Source organism: Chlamydotis macqueenii, chromosome 1 (assembly GCF_036417535.1).
Source record: "Chlamydotis macqueenii isolate bChlMac1 chromosome 1, bChlMac1.mat, whole genome shotgun sequence".
Lineage (NCBI taxonomy): Eukaryota > Metazoa > Chordata > Aves > Otidiformes > Otididae > Chlamydotis > Chlamydotis macqueenii.
In genome coordinates, this window is record NC_141556.1 from 2,140,360 (window position 1) to 2,159,977 (window position 19,618).

Below are 19,618 nucleotides of genomic sequence, written 5' to 3' on the forward strand. Positions count from 1 at the left end.
CAGCATGTGCCAGCACTCAAATTGCTCCAATTTAGTTGCTGACAGGTGTCAGAGCGGTGGCCCCAAGCACGGCTCGCCGGCCGACTTACCGCATCTGCCTCTCATTTCGCTCCTGACCACCTCCTTCACCTCTTCCTCCTGCGCCGTGGAAAGAAAGCAGAGGTTAGCGGTGATTTTCTACTCCAGCACCATCTCCCTCCACTCTGTGTCCTGTCTCAACTCTGCTTGCCCCACTGGAGGTGCCCTCTGATGAAACCACCTCAGCTTGGGTCTGGATGAGATCAGAGACATACATTTGGTGTCATAGAGACCTTGGTTCAAGATTTGTGGCTCATCAGAGAAATTATTCCCTCTACAAATTCCTGGCCATCCTGTAGCCAGCTCCTCTTGCCACGAGGTGCTGGGATCCCCAGCCCAATGTGAGGACCATGGCACACCTCAAGCCCTGTCTGACTTTCCAGTGAGTCTCCCCACTCTTTTGGCACTGTCGCTGGAGCAATAATCTCTCAGATGTCTCTCACGGATGAGAAGCTTCATCAAGCCGCCTGCATCCATGCAAAGGGGCTGCTCAAATCATACAGCAGGCTTGACCCATGGGGATGGGCTGTAGCATTAGGTTTACATGAGATGTAGCTGCACCTCATTTTGTTCTTCTCCCCTGCCTTTCTACCAGTGAATGCCATTTCCCACACAGCAAGGCACGTGGTCTTGCGGATTTTGAGTCTATCCTTCACCCTTGGGCCAGCCAACTGCCACTGTTTCAGTGGAGCATCTTCCATGTGTGATGTTTGGTGCCCTACTGCACTTCACGTGTTCACTACCTCTTATTCCTTGTAGGGATAACAAATTTTGGGCGCTTGCTACCTAGGGAGCTGGGCTCCCTTCAGCATAGGACACCCTTGCCCATACCACCTGTGCTAAAACTAATCTGGCCTGGCCTCTGTACACTGGAAAGAAGAAAGTACTGCATCGTATCAGTCAAGTGGCACAAAACACATTTGCTCAGGCAACAGGATGGAGACCCTAATGTCGGAGGAGCCGCAACCGAGATTTTGCCCTGACCCATGAGAGTCAACCACTCCTTCTTCTTCAGCATTTATAAACCCAGAGCAGCAGCAGCAACTTTTGCAGTAATGCCAGCTCCCTAATCGCTCTTAAAACGGGGCACATTTCTCTCTCACGCTCTTTCTTTGCATTTGATCAGCCCTGTGGCATTGGCACTGATCCTATCTGCCAAGCACCACTTTGAAGCATTGTGGGGAGGGTGGGAGAGGGGAAATGTGCCCTGGGTGCTGGGTTGTTGTATGGGCTTGGCACTGCACAGCTCTGCTCCCGCTCCAGCCTTTGCATGTCTGACGTCTCTGGGTAATGGCCAACACTCTCATTTCCCAGATATTCTCTGAATGAATCTCTTTCTCAGCATTTCCCTCCTCCCCTACACCTCTTAGGGGCAGTTTGCCCTATTTTCTCTATTCAGGCCTGTGTAATAGGATGTGATCTTGGGCTAAAGTACTCACAGAAAGACCAGGATCTCCCTTTTCTCCTTTTTGGCCAGCTGGACCGCTTTCACCCTGTTAAAAACACTTAAGTCATTACAAAAGCTCAGTAGATTGGCCATTAAATGTGCCAAGAATAAGTGCACCTTGGAGAGGAAAGGATACACTTGGAAGGGAGCTGGTGAAAAAGGCTCACGTGTTTTCCCATAAATTTCAGAGATATCTGTGAGTAGCTCACTAAGCAGGAAGGAATGGACACATCCACATGCAAGGAAGCAAGAACTAAAGTTTGTATCGGAGAGCTGGGTGCAGGCTCCTAGATTTTTTTTGGGAGCTCTACTCTATCCAAACCATAAGGATGTCATCAGCTACAATTTAAGTCAAGTTTCTTTGCAGTTTGTAAGGGACCATGAAGGCTGAGGTGGAGGCATGGAGAGGATCTGGCCTCCAGAGGACCTCTGGGAACCAGACCACCCAGAAGATTGCGACTGGGATTGCAATCCCAGTGTTGAAAAGATGAAGCACAGGGAGATGCTGAGGTTTGTCAACAGGGCCTCCTAGGAGAAAATGCTCAGAAAAATTTTCCACTCAAAACTGATGAAAACTGGATTTGTTGATTAAAAATACTTAAAAATATTAAAGGAAAAGGAGCACAGGAAGAATGATCTAAGCTAAAGCTGCAATGGTCATTTTTCTCAACCTGTGCTCGCTTACAGGGGCTGGAGCAGAAAGAGAAATTGCATTACTCTCCGCCGACACACGGAGCTAACACAATGCCACCTCCTGATGCAAAAAGCCCTTGAGCAGGACCTGCGGCGCGTAGGGACTTATCTGGAACATGAGTTGTAGGTTGGGATCTTGAGATTAAACTTTATTCTCTGATGTGCATTAAAAGGCTGAGCGTTGCCCCTCTCTACTGAAGTACTGCACTGAGTATTGTTTTGCTCCTGGTCTGCCATGGCAAGCACAGTTGAGGATGTGCTGGCCCAAAATAAGATGTTTTCACAAAGAAGCCTTATGTAAAACAACTGGCAGCCCACAGGGCTCACAGCAGTTGTCCCAGATGGAGATACCTTCAGGCAGCAAGGCCCGTGTCCAATGCCTGGTGCTTGCGGGTAAGATGCTCCCCTGTGTTTTTGTTGTTGCAAAGTTGGGAGAGCTGAGAAATGCAACCTAGAACAGCCAGGCTTCATCCAGTCCCAGTGCAGAGCTCTGCACTGCTGAAGGGTGGCGAGGAGCCTCACTGGGAGGGGAGGGTGACTTATCCCCATACTGACCATTTCTCCTTTTCGCCCATCCATGCCTGGAGGTCCCCTGAGGCAGAGCTGAGGTCTCCCTCTTTTCCCTCGTGGACCCTAGAGAGGAAGAGGAGAGCTCAGTTAGCATCCCTCTGGAGACATCCCACACCACTGGTTGGGGTTTTCCCCTCTAAAGCCCAGCCTGAGCATAAGTAGGAGAAGATACTCAGAGCCCTCTGAATTTATGATGCCCATCAGACGTGATGGGTCAGAGCCTTGGGCTTTATCCCCTCTGCCCTAGGCAACCATGAGGAGTTTCCCATGGTCTCTCCCTGCAGAAAGGATGGATACTGTGGAAAAAGTACTGAAAAAGCAGTTTTCTCTCTCTGACACTCTATCTGTCCTGGTACTAATTTAAGAAACGGAGTCTCAGCAGGAGGAGAAGGGCTTGCAGATGGAGATAATACCCTCCCACACTAGAAATGAAGGTGGCCTCGCTGCTGCGGTGCAGACCCAGGGACTCTCTCTTTTAATTTAGGGAAAAGAGAAGTAGCAGTGTGGGTGTGGAAAGCAGCATCTCACAGTCTCTCTTTAATCAGTGTCCAAACAAAAGCCATCCATTATCTCACACACGGCTTTCTGAGCGTGCAGTGCTTGTAACTGCCAATATAAAAAACTTCCAGCCTGTTTTAAACATACATGAGGGGATCTCATACTTTTGGCTCCTTCCTCCCTTCTGTGGTTCTTTTGATACATTTTTCATTGCAAGGTACAGCCTGGGGAGCAAGGGAAAGAAGAATAATATCGATGCTATGGTCTGAAGCTGGGTCTAGTCCATTTTTTATTGTTCTGGAAGGGTCTTTCTACACCTGCACCCCCGTAGGGGAAGGCTCGGGGGCAGCCCTTCCTATAATCCCCCTGTCAGTGCTGAAGCACTGGGTGGGATTTTGATGGAGCTATAGGCTCCTGAGCAATGCAGGAGGCCCAGAGCATCCTCTGTGCCCTTGCACCATGGACTAGATTGTGCTAGGTCAAGCCGTTAATTGATGATATCTCAAGACACGATACAGATGTCAACTTGACTGTCAGAACAACGTGGACCTTGCAGCACCACCTGCATTTTCCCTTCTTTCATCACTTCTTCCCTAAGATTTAAACCCCAGCGTTGGGTATTTTTTATTTTTTTTTGTTCTGTGGCTCCAAAAAGCAGGGTAAAGACTTTCCCATCATATGATTTCCCAACACTCCTCCTTTTTATGGAGGAAAACTAGATTAAGAATCAACAAAGCCTACATAGACACTTTCATACCACCTGAATAAGAAGTCCCGCATGGGCCTCTAGGACAGGGAGACCCCTGAGATCTTGGAAAGCTGATCTGATGAGGTCGAGACTCACTCAGACTTCCATGTGAAATTGAGTCTAAACGGTCCCAACTTCTGTCCTCAAAAGCCAAAGCAATTTTCCCTGGTGTATATTCACCAGCACAGTCCTGAACTGTCAGGTGCAGCTACACATCAGCTAAATTCTCCATGCTATTGAATGTGCTTCTCACTTGGGGAAGGATAAACACTGGTGATTGGAGTGTGGAATATTTGGCTTAAATAATTGAGCAGGGCGTGGCAGATCAAAGAAGAAAATCCTGCCAGGGTCTCTACCTCCTTTCCTTGTTTTCAAACCAGCAGTGCAATCTGCTTCTCATCTAGTGGAAAACTCCAGTATTTTACAAACCATATGTGTGTACATGCAGTCCCTCTGGATTGCCCAGAGAGGTGGTGGATGCCCCATCCCTGGAAATGTTCAAGGCCAGGCTGGACGGGGCTCTGAGCAACCTGATCTGGTTGGCGATGTCCCTGCTCCTTGCAGGGGGGTGGACTGGATGGCCTTTGAAGGTCCCTTCCAACCCAAACTATTCTGTGATTCTATACACACACGTACATACACACGAGGACGGAATTCTTACACATGCTTATACAAGGATACATCCCTGAAGGGTGAAACCTGGCACACCAAGTATCTGCCAGGCTCAGAGGTTGTCAGGAGTTAAAACAGGACTATCTCTGTGACAGCTTAGGGGAAACAGTTGGTCTTTCAGGTCTTTACCCAACTTCAGCTTTTCTTTTGTTCTTGGTTCTTTCATCTTAATTTATGTATTCTTTTGTCCAAGCCGCACAACTAAAGAAGGATATTTTCATTTCCAGTCTTCTTTCACTTGAAAAGTTCTTCGTTACTTAATGGATGCTGCTTAAGGGAGGGTGATTAACATTTAATCTCTAGCATCGTCCCTCCGCATTGTGTTGGCAGCAGCAAGACGCTCTTCATTACCACAGAATCTGGGGGCAGTGTGTTCCTGCTCATAAACAGTATTAGCATGTCTCATTTCCAAGTCTTTTTATCACATTTCAAAAGGTGCCCAGCATGTCTTGCATGCAAAGACATTTATTAAGTGCGACCCACAAATGGGGTCTGAAAGCCACTAGCTCCTTCCGAAACCTTGGCATCCTGCTCCCCTGATAATTAGCAACAGGAGGGGTGCACTTGATGCCCTGCTAAATGGAAATTATCAGCCTTCCTTTCTTCACTGAGAGGTCACATCTTACACTGAAGATTGGAAAAGAAGAGAGGAAAGGGAAAAAAAAAATCTCTGGTGATAAATGCACCAAGAGATGAAGCGAGTTGATCAATATCCCCCAGAAAGACACAGACTTTGCAGCCATCTCACCGTGGGAGACCTCAGGTGCCAGCATGTAAGACGCGGGGAGATGTATATGTATATGGTGACCTATGGGGACAGATCTGGGGTGCTATATCACATGAGGATGGGAGGTGCAGATCTCGCCAGGGCTTAGGGCATCCTACGGACCACTCGATGCTCACCTGTGGCCCTGGTTCACCCTGTGGCCCTTGAGGTCCCTCTGGTCCAGTGACTCCAGTCTTCCCAGGCCATCCCATTTGTCCTTTGAAGCCTCCCAAGCCAGGAACTCCTTTGGCCCCCTGAGAATCACCAACAGAGAGTAATTCAGAGCTTTTAGCAAGCACAAGCGGTTTTAGAGATGGGCCAGTCATATATTACCCAAATACTTTCATGGCATCGGCGAGAAGGAGGCCCTTTACATTCTAATTTGTCTGCTGTTGTGCTATTAACAGAGCATCAGTAGGAGGGCAGACATGACTTCAGCTTTGCTTTCCAACTTTACTTGTCCAGGAGGCACCTCTACTTCTTGGTGACTGCATACTGGGCTGCATCAAAAGCAGCGTGGCCAGCAGGTCAAGGGAGGGGATTCTCCCCCTCTATTTTGCTCTCGTGAGACCCCCATCTGCAGTACTGCTTCCAGCTCTGGAGCCCCCAACATAAGAAGGACGTGGACCAGTTGGGGCAAGTCCAGAGGAGGCCACGAAGATGTTCAGAGGGCTGGAGTACCTCTTCTACAAGAATAGGCTAAGAGAGTTGGGGCTGTTCAGCCTGGAGAAGAGGAGGCTCCGGGGAGACCTTAGAGCGGCCTCCCAGTGCCTAAAGGAGGCTGATAGGAAAGATGGGGAGAAACTCTTTAGCAGGGCCTGTTGTGATACAACAAGGGGTAATGATTTTAAAATAGGAGGAGGCAGATTCAGACTGGACATAAGGAATAAATGTTTTACACTGAGGATGGTGGAACACTGGCCCAGGTTGCCCAGAGAGGTGGTGGATGCCCCATCCCTGGAAACATCCAAGGCCAGGTTGGACGGGGCTCTGAGCAACCTGATGTGGTTGGAGATGTCCCTGCTCCTTGCAGGGGGGATTGGACTAGATGGCCTTTGAAAGTCCCTTCCAATCCAAACCATTTTCTGATTCTATGACATAGACACCCTCCTCTCTGGGCTGATGCCAAATAATTTCTAATGCCCAAATCTCCCTGCATATGTAAACAGATTCCTTTAGTCTGTAACCCTGGAAAAAAACAATGACTCCTGGGGAGAAAAAGGGAGTTACCAAGAGCTGACTTATAAATTTCCTACTCATGTGCACCATTGAACTTTCTCCTGGAGCTGCTGTGAACAGAAAAGGCACCCATAAAACACAGCAGAAGGAAAGACCTCCAGTCAGACCAACACCCAACCGTTAGCAGTGGCCGAAAGCAGATCTTTGTGGGAGAGCAGAAGAACAGGAGAGGAAGGCGGTGATATTTCCCCAGAAATAATCTCTCAGCCTCCAAAAATTCGCGGGACTTAGTGGGGGTTGTTGACAAGAGAAAGACTCAGCGTTTGACGCAGATGACCACCAGAGCATAAGGACCAGAAGAATTGACCCCAAGTCAACTGGAGACCACATGGTGCAGCTGAATGTGGGAAGGGCCTGACTGGAAAATGCCAAAAGATTTGATGGAGGCTGCTGGGATTATTGAGTGTTTTTCTTTTTTTCTTTCTTTTTTTTTTTTTTTTTTGAAACAGTTTCTGTTTTTACTGAAAACACTTTTTTTTTTCCCCTATGGAAAAGTACAAATTTGATACTTTTTCTTTTAGGGAAGAAAATGGAAAATTAAGCAATGCAGAGAAGGAAGATTGATGGAGAGGGATCAAGGTGGGGACTTCTCAGGGAGCTGAGAGCAGAGCCCAGGAGCAGGTCAGCTTGGAGACTTTTTCCACTCCTATGGCCAATGTGCCCAGGAGGCAGCAGCGTTATCCACTTCTTCTGCCCCATGGGATCCCAGGCACCCTCTACCCTGGCACGGCAGTGTTGAATAAACTCTGACAATTAATTCCACTTCAAGGGTTTGGACGTGCTTTTCCTCATACTAAGCAGGCACCCTTCTGGGGTTTTGTGTATTGGTAGAGGGTGAATTTAAGGAGACCTCCCTCTCCTGCCCTTTCCAACTGCAGTCCCAGCCTTAATGCTCCAGACAGTTGACATTTGCCCACTGGAAAGGGTACCTATGATGTAGAAAGTGTATAATTTTGTTAACTTGACCTGATGGATGTGAGATTTATTCTTTTATAAATGGCAGCTCGATGCAGTCTGGTGAGTACTAACCTTTTCTCCTTTCTCCCCAGGAATCCCCGAGGCGCCATCATTCCCTGATGCTCCCTGTTCACCCTGGAAGAAGCCAAGATAAAATCATGGCCAATGTGGACTTGGCAAGGTTGCAATTTGTTGAATGAACCAACTCTTCTTCAGATTACAGTGTACACTATTACGGCGTGCAACCCAGCAGGGTCTTTCAGTCTGCACATTGGTGGTCCTCAAGGAGACGGAAAGAAATTTCATTCAAAAGCCCCATTACTTGACACGTCCAACGGTGTCTGTGGAGCATCAGGGCTGGGTGGAAGAACCCAGCTGAGTCTTGCAGAGGTCAGTGGAGAGGTCCCCATGCCAGATATCCAAGCATCTTCACCCAGATCTATGCTTGCGTATAGGAACAGATTCAGAATAACCCCATTTGTGCCCTCCGAAAGAAAAAAGCACGTGGATTCGCAGCATCTGCAAAGTTTTTAGGAAAGCTCTCCCTTGTAGGCAGATGTGTAACTTAGATATTCACCTTTGGTCCATAGAGTCCATCTGATCCTGGGATTCCTGGTTTTCCAGGACTACCAATTTCTCCCTGTGGATGACAAAGCAATGGATGGGCTGTAAGCACAAACCTAAAATATTGGAAATATTCCTAAAATATTGGGAAAACTGGCTCCAAAAAGGCAAGGTTAAGTGGTACTGGAGGAAGGAATGTGATAACAGTCCTGGTAGCAGAAAGCCTAAGTATAGGCAAAGTCTTACTTCAGATCAGTACAAATTTTAGACTGTCCTAACTCCTACATGAAAGCAGGTGGGAAATTCACTGAACAGTACTTAATTTACCCAATGGGCCAAGGTTGATGAAGGAAAATAACAACAACAATAATAATGCCGTATCCCATTGCCTCAGCTATCAATAGCTCCCTTACGTCTTATCAAGCTTTTCGAAATCCTTCATAAAAAGACCATTAAGGGTCATTATCCCTGCTTACAGAGGAAGCACCAATGGTGCTGACAACTGGAGCGGTGTCCAGCAGTAATTGTGAACTGAGTCCAGGCAGATGCTAAGCCACAGACCAGGAGGGGATTTGGGCAAGATCTGGGGGTTTTTTAACCCTAGATTATCAAAAAGTTCCCTGCAAGCCTTAAAATCTCCCCATCCGTGGCTCCCTGCTCTGAGTGGCCATGTCCTCCTGCGCTACATCCTGCAACCCTGCGCTATCAAAAGGGACTTCTGCTGTAGTTAGGGTGGCTTCTTCATGCATGATGCTATCCTGGGATGAGTGGGAAACACTTCTGGAATTGGGGCAGCTAAAACAGGATGGAAAGTTGGGCTTAGCTCACCTTGATGCCTTTGGCTCCGGGAGCGCCGCTGCGTCCTGGAAGCCCTCGTAAACCCTAAGGATAAAGCAGATCACAGGTGGTGATGTTAAATCAAGGCAAGGGCAGGTGGGAGGAACTCTGTGTGCACAGGGCTAACCCTGATGTAGTGCTCCAAGCTCTTCCCTTGCTTGCAGAATCCTTCCCCATTGGCCTCACCACAGCCTGGAGCCTGAGCTCTCTTCTCTGCTTGTCCCAACATTTGTTTCACTGAATCACAGAGCAGTTGAGGTTGGAAGGGAGCTCTGGAGGTTATCTTGTCCAATTCCCCTGGTCAAGCAGGGCCACCTAAAGCTGGTTGACCAGGACTATGTCCAGCCAGCTTTTAAATTTCTCCAAGGATGGAGGTTTCATAGGATCTCACCTATTTCCTACCTTTGTTCCTTTCTGCCCAATGTCACCAGGGGTCCCAGGATCACCTTTCTCTCCCTATATATATATATAAAAAAAAAGACAAAAATATCATGCACAGTCTGAAAAGTTGTGAATACAGCCCTGGTGCTAGCATCACCTTGCATTTTTACTGTGCTTTTAACAACCAGTAGCTCCTTGAAAATTTGCATATCATGATCACTTTGCTGCTAGAAATGCAGCCAGCTCTGGGGTGGGACAGGGAATGACCTTGCAGAAGATGGGTGACTACGACAGGGCTGCTAGAGAAGTGGGACAAAATGCTGTGATGAGTCACCACAGGGTCTGTAGCTTACATTGGGCAATGTTTGGAAAATGACCCTTGAAGACCTGTGTGTTGGAGTGAACGTTACTGAAGTTTGGGAGCTACTGGAGTGGCAATATTCATGAGGACCTGCACTGTGGAGATGTTAGATGGTCTCCCTCAGCTCTTGTGTTGCTCAGTCCTCCTGGAAATGGAGTCTTTCATTCAAGGCCTGGATCCTTCGGGCACTACCTGAACAATCTAGAGGATGTTGATTAATTTCAGTGAGGTCTTCCTTTCCTGGTCCCAAAATCTCCTGCTGTTTTTTTTTTGGGTTTGTTTTTTTTTTATTTTTTTTTTCCCCTCTCATAGGAAAACAAAAGTGAAAAACCAGCAAATTTCAGGTTGTTTCCAGAAAGTAAAGTGAAGACATGTTCCCACTGAGAGGCATTTTTGAGATACGTTTTCAGTAATAATAAAGTCCCATCCATCTGCAGGAACTTATCTGGGGGCAAGGAAGGCATTCTGTCCTGACAGAGAACCAGCTCGTCGCAGGAAAATTATGTCCATAAAGATTTTAGCAAGCAATTGCTTTGTTCCCTTCTCTCTCCATCAGGCAGGTCGGCATTGAGGAGAACTGCACCTGGTACATGAAGGAACTTGAAATTTGGGCCTCGGTAGGTAACAAAGGAAAACTCATGCTGAAAACCATGCGAAAACTTAGAGGTCTATCACTACAGACATGGATAGATTCTTTGCTGGCAGCCAGAGAATGGTTCCTCCTAAAGATCCGGCCAGGATGTGCGTTAGGACTTCTCCAGGAGGTTTAGGGAGCGATTTCATCTCTCTTTTGGAAAGACTCACTCTGAGCAAGAACCTGACTCCAGTACTGAGGCATGTAGGGTGTGGGAGGAGAAACGAACTCAGGGTTGAGAAAGGCATAGAGCCTCTTTCTACCTGCCAGATGAACCACATTCCTTCCTGCTACTCACTGGCTTCCCCTTCTGCCCCTGAAGACCTCTGTCGCCTTTGGCTCCCTTGTTTCCATTCTTCCCATCGAGGCCTGCTGCACCCTGCCAGAAAGAGGAGAAAAATTAATTTTTGTGTCAGGTCTTGCAGGGAAGTGGCTGAGGACACTCATCAAGATGGAAAGTCAATAGTAAGAGCCTGAGTTGTGTGCTCCGGTAACCAGAGGTCAGACGCTACCCTAATACTAGAACCAAGAGATGAAGCTGGGATTTAGCACCCATTCCTCATGAGCTTGGGAGCCACTGGCAAATGCAACCCGTGAGTTGATTTATTCATAATTGCATCTTGCGAAACAGAGGCACACAGCAGTTAAAGAGTAGTCCTGGGACAAGAACGTTGAGGTGGTGATGGTTGTGGTTGAAAATAGGAGCAAGGGCATTAAACAGGCAGCATCACACTGCGAGTGATGTAGAGGGATGCACACAACCCTGGGCACTGGGTCTGCAGCTTCAGATCCAGTTAGTCAAGGGAAGTAGTGCTGGGTGGTGAAATTGGTTTGGTGAATGAGCAGATCCAGGCATGGGATTGCTCACAGCTGCAGACTGGAGAAGATCTCCCATCTGGGGAGTTAAGAGGCAAAAGAGAGATCCTCATCCAGCCCGGACTTGCGGGCAATGCTGGACAGAGCTGCTTCTCCAAAAAGACACCTTTTCGCCAAGCTTTGGAGGTCCTTGGCTTGTGGAGCCGCTTTGCAGCTCAGCTCAGCTCAGCATGGGACATCAGAGCCACCTCCAGCATTGAGGCCTCTTCACATGGGGTCTCCCACTGTTTTGGTAGCAAATTAAAAGCTACTGGGAATGCCCTTCTTTTTTTTTTTTTTTTTTTTTTTTTTTCCAAGACTGCCACAGTCTACTCATCCATTCTGGCCAATTTTGCTGGCATTTTTCAGAACCTCGATGTGAGATGAAATTGGATTTATCCTCACTTAAGACACTGATTGCACAGGGCTCAGTGCACTCAGAGGACAGCGAATTGGCTGTTTAAGCAGATCAGGAGATGAACAAGTGGCATTCTCTACTTGGAATTAATTTGAAGTAGGATGTCGAAAGGAAACACATTTCTTAAAAATAAAAAGTAAAACTCAGCCACCAGATCTGCATGCCAAGCAGATTCATCACTTCTCCAATTACTCCTCCTCTCAATAACGAATGAACGCTTCAAACATGATCATGGTGACAAGGAAACATGCCAGAGACACATGGGTGGGACGGTGCTGTCCCTGACGGTGGGTCAGACCATGAGGACAGACACATTACTTTTTCATTCCCAGATATAAAAATTCAGCTCCTCCTCTGGGAAACATGCCACTTCTTCAAACTCCTCCCCAAGCCTCGACACGTTTTACATTTCAGAGTAAGAGGAGTATTTGAGAGTCCACCAGGTGCTCCTCCATCGTTCTTGCCAGTCATGTCTGGATCAGGTAAAGTCCACCTTCTTCAAGCACTGCCTACACTATCAGGCACAAACATCTCGTGCGAGCTCTTTATTTACTTGTATCGACACAATCAATATCAAGTTCCATCTGAGGCAGTAAATGGACCATAAAACTCCCAGCTAACTACAGTTTCTCTGTTTGCTAGGACAGATTGCTTGCTCAGAGGGTAATAAACCTTTTGATTTGATGGTTGAATCCCACAAGCCCAGGATACCTTCAAGTGCTTGGTGTTTCTGAGACAGCTTTGAACCACGTACAGATCCATGTGGCCAGGGATTTACACACCTGTATCCAAGGGGATGGGGTAAAAAGCTTATTCTTGAGCTGTGCCTGATCCTGAAAGAACCTGACGCTAGTTAGACATTTCCCAATGAGTTTTAATCATAGAATCACAGAATGGTTTGGATTGGAAGGGACCTTCAAAGCTCATCCAGTCCAACCCCCCTGCAAGGAGCAGGGACATCTCCAACCAGATCAGGTTGCTCAGAGCCCCGGCCAACCTGGCCTTGAATGTTTCCAGGGATGGGGCATCCACCATCTCTCTGGACAACCTGGGCCAGTGTTCTACCACCCTCAGTGTAAAAAATTTTTTCCCAATATCTAATCTGAATCTACCTCCCTCTATTTTGAAACCATTACCCCTTGTCCTGTCACAACAGGCCCTGCTAAAGAGTCTCTCCCCATCTTTCCTGTAGCCCCCTTTAGGCACTGGGAGGCCGCTCTAAGGTCTCCCCGGAGCCTCCTCTTCTCCAGGCTGAACAGCCCCAGCTCTCTCAGCCTGTCCTCATAGGAGAGCTGCTCCAGCACCATCTTTGTGGCCCTAATATTTCTCTTAGTTGTCCCTAATGTCTCCTGTGTCAAGGAGAGACCTTTCCTTGTTTTCCTGTGCTTCCCCACCTGCCCCTATTGAATTCTCATCTCTTCTGCCTGCCTTAGATCATGAGATGTTGCCTGATCTTGACCTGAAAGGAGCCCGAATGGTTTTAGGAAGAGTTAAGCTCACAATGTATGGCTCAAAGGTAGTTGAGTTTAATCCATGCCTACTCAGTCCAGTAAACATAAGCACATTTTTGACCAGGGTCTTATCTCACCATAGGTGGACTCCTACACGTCATGGGCTGAAGAAATTTTGCCACATGGATGAGAAGGTTTATATTGTTGGACGTGACAGCAGGTCTGTCCCTGCTTCGGCTGTGGGGGGAAGCAGTCAGAGGGATGATGCTTTTCAAGGCCATCTGCACCCAGGACAAGAAAAAGGTGGAACAGGAGAAAAAAGAGTATGAGTGGAATAGGAAAATGTTTGAGCACTGGGCCAGGGAAAGAAGCTAAATGGAGATTTGTTCCCTCAGATTTACATTCTGTGTTTTGCCAGGCAAATAAAGGCTGGGCAATAAAAGCTAGTAAAATGGCAGTTAAAAGGCAATTACTGGTGGAGTACTGGAAATGGCTCTTGCTGTTTGGTTCTGTTATTAAAGTGTTGCTGGAACAGGCTTCATTTAGCTGCAAAGACACCAGGTACCACGAAGGCACCGCAACGCAGAGGCTTAGTCATACGTCCTGAGCTCTGACTGTGACGCAAAGATGTCTTTGAGCAGCCAAGGCTCTGTGCTTCCAGGCACAAATTCCCGTGAAGCTTTGGGTTGGAGCCAGGGAAGAGCCTGCCTTGTCTCCAGGCTTATCGTTTACACTCAGATGAACGAACTGGGGAATTAGCTGGGTCACCCTGGGAAAGCGTGAAACCCATCAGGAGAATTCTTGCCCCAACGGCACAGCCCAAAAGGATCAAGCTGTTTGAAGACGCACATCAAAGGGCTAACGCATTTCCAAACCACAGTGTAGGCTGCAACCTCTGCTAAGAGTTTTCCCACCTCCTGGGCTTCAGTGCTCAATATTTGATGGCATGATGCATATGAAGTAGCTGGGAGTCTCAACCTGAGAGTTTAATCTCTGGTTTTATCCCTTCCCTGCTGTGTCTTGTGTCTAGACTCTCCTGCCCACGATTACTTGCTGCAGTCCTGAGCATCCTCCCCAAAAAAATCCTTTCTTGGTGTAGGAGCTGCCACTGGTCCTCACAGATGTAATGAGCATTTGTTCTCCACCACATCTCAGAGGTGGGTCAGCCTGATATCCTGCTGCAAAGCCTCCAAGGTATCTGGGCAGGGATTTCCACCTGTGGCCAGATCATCTGTCTAACTTCCCTTTGACCAGCCTGGACCCATCAGAAGTGCTCAGAACACATCAGGGCACCATCTTAAGGCAAGAACTTCTTAGGAATGGCTAGATCCTCACGGCAAGGATCCATGAACTGCTGGTCAACTACAGAGCCCAGCTCACAAGAGGAGGTGAAGAACATCTGAGAGCTTCAACTTGTACACCTAGTGAGGAGGACTGCAAGCCAGGATGGAGAGGGCCAAACTGTAGACCTTGGACACCCAAAATAGGGAGTAACGGCAAGAGAGAGGGAGAGGGGTATTCGTAATAGAGCTTTAGGGAGAATAATGGGTTAATTTGCCAGTATATTAGTGCACAAAGCATGAGAAATAAAGACGAGGAGCTGGAAGCCTTAATACATGAGCAAGATGACAACTTAACAGGCATAACACAGACTGGAATATTAATATAAAAGGGTGAAGCATGGCAGGAATATCAATGTGAAAGAGGTGTCTTGAATATCAAGAATGCTCTCATGTGTCTTGAGGTCCAGTTGTAAAGTCAACTAGATCCATTGAAATTCTCCGGGCAATGATTACAAGGAGAAGACACAAATGCTGTCAGCTTGGTTGGGAACTCCTATAGATCACCAAATCAAAAGAGTAAATGGATGAGACTTTTTACAAGCTGATTAAGTTACTCAGAGTGAATTCAGCAGGACAGAAAGGGACCAGCAAATGTTTGCAATGAGTTGGTGGCAATTTGTGGATATGAAAGATGAAATTAGAGAGGGATGACAAAAAATGATAACCGCTAGCCATTACCTTTAAGACTTTGCACAGGATAGATTGAGTACAGGTAGACTGGGCCAAGTAGTGTCTGTCTTCAAGAAAAAAGAAGAAGAGGGCTTGGGGTATGATACATGAGACAGCCTAGCCTACCTCTCCAAAGTAACTCAGGGAAAAAATAATCAAAGTATCCGTAAGCACTTAGAAGATGAAGTGAGACCTGGGCTTGTAGAGAACGAGTCACATCAGGATGCTGCATCCTAACAAAGGTGTCTGAAATAGATGATGTGAATCATGCTCTAAGAGTACCCTAAAGCTGCCAATAACAGCTGCCATGGCTCGCTCAGATGTGGAAAGTGAACGTGGCAGATATCTAACCCGAGGTCAGATTAATTTAGTCCAGGATGTCGTATATCATGGCTCTTCCAACAAGGCAGATCCGACTTTTACAATTTTAGAAATCTAATGAAGGACCAAAACCAAGCTCTATTATCTCAGTCTAGCTCCAAGCACAGCACAGATAGCATTACCCCGCACTACCAGAACCCCTAAATATATCCAAAAGAAAGATTACTTAGCTTCCCTCAAATACTGGTTGACAAGATACCACTTTTTGGTAGTTTAGTTAACTGGATTACATGCCGATCCCTCTGGGTGCTAGTAGAGAACAGCGCATCATCCAACCATGACTGGATGGTTACTGGCCAGGATGGTGGAGCCCAGCTGTTCCTCCTTTGCATTCAGCAGCCTCCACAAACATCTTCGCTCTACTCCTGCACTACTACTGGTTGTCACCTATGGATTCAGGGGTTCACTACAAAGCAATTTCAAAAATGCACTCGATCCGATGCCTACGTGTGGTGATCCTGGTGATCCCCGGAAAACGTGGAGGTTTTACAGCACATTCCAGCCTCATTGTTTTGGCAAAGTGCTCAGAGGGTTGTTTACAATTAGGCAAGGGATTAAATACTTAATTGAATGAGGGTCTTTTTCTCAGTGAGCAATTACTCTGGATTATGGGCTTGTAAATAGTTACACAGCCATGAGCAGTTATCAGTGGGAAGAGCTGAACTGCTGTGGAGCCTTCACAGCAACAGACGGATGCTGAGAATCACCCACTCGCACACAAAGAGGGATAATAATTGTGGAAAAGGTTAAGAAAATATTTCTTATTGATATTTCTTATTGCAATAAAACAATTGAACACGCTTCTATTTCCGTGACCTGAGAAAAAGTCCCAGTCACCTTTTGGTGCTCCATCTGCTCCTATTCCTTCCTTTCCCAGATGAAAAGAAATGAGCAGGGACTTTTTTTTTTTCACTTCGGGCAACCTTGGAGACCATTTTTTTCACTTGGAGTTTCTTCCAGGTGAAGCAGTGAAGTTCAAATGCATGTAAACACTTTTGCAAACCAAAATTGCTTTTCTTTTTTTTTTTTTTTTTTTTTCCTAATTGCAATTTGTCAGGAAACAAGGTGAACTCAGAGATTACCCAGGTCCTCCAGCATAACTATTTTTCCTCTGGCCATCAACATGCACCCACTAAATGCCGAGAATAGCCACTTGTTGTTCTGTCTCTTAAGGATACATACATTTCCCATGGGATGTACAACCTATAGTCACAATTCTTAAGCCATTTAACATGAAACATCATCTGTTCATGTCTAGCAATGCCCCCTAGTACACTAAAGGCATTAATAAATAATAAATAAATGCATATTTCATGTGTTCGTTGATGCATAATGCAACATTCTATTAAAACATACCTCTGGCTGCAATTCCCCCTGCCCACGGCTGGTTTTCCAGCAGATCCTCTTTGAACATGGGCTTTGTGGAGCAGCACTGAGCCAGCATCACCTCATCCCCCCCACAGTGACCCATACATATGGCTGTGGGGAGAAGACTGACAGCGCAAGCCCAGCTCCACACCCAAGACTTGCAAAGGCAGAGAAACACGCTCCAACTCACAGCAGAGCCCGGCAAGCCTGGTTCTCCTGGCTCCCCCTGCAAGGAAAGCAGTGATGAGTTACCATGGGAAGAGCTGTATTTCCTCTGGAAATGGAGGTTGCCATAGGAGGTATCTACAGCTGTGGGAGAGGAGACAAGGAGATCTTTGGGGACCCCTCTGCAGCAGCAGTTGGACGTCTCATTTGGGCAGCTGAATGGAGTCCTACATCACCATTGACCCTAACTGGAGCTTAGACAGCAGTTCACACCTCACACCTAAATATTGACATTTCAGCAAGTCATTATTGACTATTTTAGCCCAAGAAAGACGCCAGAGGGCTCTGCTACTTTACAAATAGGATAAATCTTTAGGGGTCTCCTAGAAAAGTGCAGTTACTTCTGCTCTGCATAACATTTCAAACAGCAATTTTGGAGAAGGAATGCAGAATTATATTCTGTGAGAAACCTGTGAAGGGATTTTACACATCAGTTCTTGGGTGGAGGATGCCTTAACGTAGGTGCTCACTGTACCCACCTTCTGTCCCACTGGTCCTCTTGTTCCAAAAAGCCCCATCACTCCCTTGGAGCCAGCTTCACCTTTGACTCCCTAAAATTTTAAAATCTCTGTCAAATACATTTGAAGTACCTACTCCTCTTGAAGTGCCCCCTTCCTCCCCACCAAGACAGACCAGTAGAGGAATCCATGGAAATGTCAAAGAGGATGACAAAAAGCACCATTTCTATAGCAGAAGAGGGAGCCCAGAGCTCTGTACGGCAGCCAGTGCTAGGGAAGAAAGCCACCAGCTGCAGAACAGCTCAGCAGGAATCCCAGCAAACTGTTCTGGAAGAGGGCTGGTGCCCAGTGATGGGGATTGAAGGAAAACAAGCAGAAAAGGGTCTCAAAGCCTCTGGATGAGCTGCCCCCTTGCAAACACTCAAGTACAAGACCCTGCTTGAGTTACTGGTGGTAGAGATACTACTCTGGTGCTCCATCCAAAGTCACTCAGGTATTCAACCAAGAGGTGTTCTTGCTTTACCAGATACTTACATATTGGCTTGGGTTGTTCTGTTGGGTTTTTTTGGTTGGTTTTTTTTTTGTTTTGTTTTTTGTTTTGGTTTTTTTTTTTAATTAGAGGGAAATCTGACAGATATAATGTACAGGATTTCACCTGACTTAAAAAACAGGTACCACCCATGAGAGCATCTCCACGGGTTTCCTTTACAGCCACTGGGGACCTACTTAGTGCAATCAGTCATGGTAAGGACACAATGTGTCTCTTCAGAAGAGAGATGTCCACACTGGGTCAGGGGATTCCCACCCTGAACTATACCAATGATATAGGTCCTCATGGGAAATAAGAGGATAGGCCTGTGTGGAGAACAGGAACAGAGGAGTCAACCAAACCTTAGCAAAAATGTCGCAAGAGCTGCAGGGTTTGAAGCAGCATGGCCAGCTCTTGGAGGGAGAAGGAGATGCAGGACTCAACACTGCTGCAGTAATTGAGTGTTCACTTTTCCCAAAGCGATCCTTTACTGCAGACAACAATTTTACATAGTCCTACAACTACAGACTTGATGCCTGGTAAACTGTGTGTGTATCATGTTCCCAAGTCCCAGCCCAGCATCCTCCTCTCCTTTTCAGTGGTAAGAGCTGAGCAAGTGTGTCCTTGCACCATGTTTTCCAGTAGGAACATGGGAAGGTAGGATGTAGAGACATCAGTCCTTTCCTCACACAACTAGTGACCTTTTGCTGGTGCTCTCAGTTGCATCAGGAGGTTCATACCTTTTCTCCTACAGGCCCATCCTCTCCCTTCTCGCCTTTGTCTCCGTCAAAACCTGGCAGGCCCCGTTCACCCTGAAAGGTAAGACAGAAATTAGTGGATTGCACCTCTCTCCTGCAAGGATCCAGCTCTCAGCTACTGGCTCTGGACCAAACTGCTGGCTCTCAGTTCTTATCCCAAGCTGTGCTTGGTACTGATGTCACCAACAGTGGGGAAGGGACAGCTTTAAAAAGTCTTACTTACAGGATCTCCTTTACTGCCTTTATAGCCTTGAGGTCCAAAAATAGTCACGGACTCACCCTAGAGAAAGGAGACACAGAGAGATGTAGACACATGGTGATACATGAACTCATGGGTCCCACTGGATGGAAGCGCACTTGCTGCGATGGGCAAAATCATAAATCACACATCTGCAACCAAGGTAAGCATTTCCCACATTGTGGTCCATGTGCCGGTGAAGGCACGTATGCTTCACAGCACAGCATTAATTGTTAAGGTTAGTCATCCTTAACTAAAAGGTGGATGATGAACGTGCACAGAAAACTACAAGAAGTCCCGGGGTTCGACCGTGACCTCTTGCTCCAAAAAATGTTGGGGCCCACTAGCATTACTCCTGTCTAGATGTCATGACTGGAAATGGAGCTGTGCACGGCATGACCCTGAGGTTCAATTCCTGACCTGAGGTTGTCAGTGGTGGGACAGGTTCATATCTAATGTGGTGGCTTGGCTCCTGCATCA

General features: G+C 47.0%; 1 protein-coding gene across 1 annotated transcript in view; it reads right to left on the minus strand.

The window, feature by feature from the left end:
* LOC147601959 (uncharacterized) overlaps window positions 1-19,618 on the minus strand; it is a 99,077-nt gene that overhangs the window by 8,894 nt on the left and 70,565 nt on the right. The window contains exons 65-77 of the mRNA XM_086744486.1: window positions 19,124-19,180; window positions 18,883-18,954; window positions 17,635-17,706; window positions 17,121-17,156; window positions 10,744-10,824; window positions 9,472-9,525; window positions 9,061-9,114; window positions 8,246-8,308; window positions 7,741-7,803; window positions 5,610-5,726; window positions 2,774-2,851; window positions 1,518-1,571; window positions 90-138 (exon numbers count right to left, since the gene is read on the minus strand). Of these exons, the coding sequence (XP_086600612.1) occupies window positions 90-138; window positions 1,518-1,571; window positions 2,774-2,851; window positions 5,610-5,726; window positions 7,741-7,803; window positions 8,246-8,308; window positions 9,061-9,114; window positions 9,472-9,525; window positions 10,744-10,824; window positions 17,121-17,156; window positions 17,635-17,706; window positions 18,883-18,954; window positions 19,124-19,180 (850 nt within the window). The remainder of the gene's footprint in view (window positions 1-89; window positions 139-1,517; window positions 1,572-2,773; window positions 2,852-5,609; window positions 5,727-7,740; window positions 7,804-8,245; window positions 8,309-9,060; window positions 9,115-9,471; window positions 9,526-10,743; window positions 10,825-17,120; window positions 17,157-17,634; window positions 17,707-18,882; window positions 18,955-19,123; window positions 19,181-19,618) is intronic.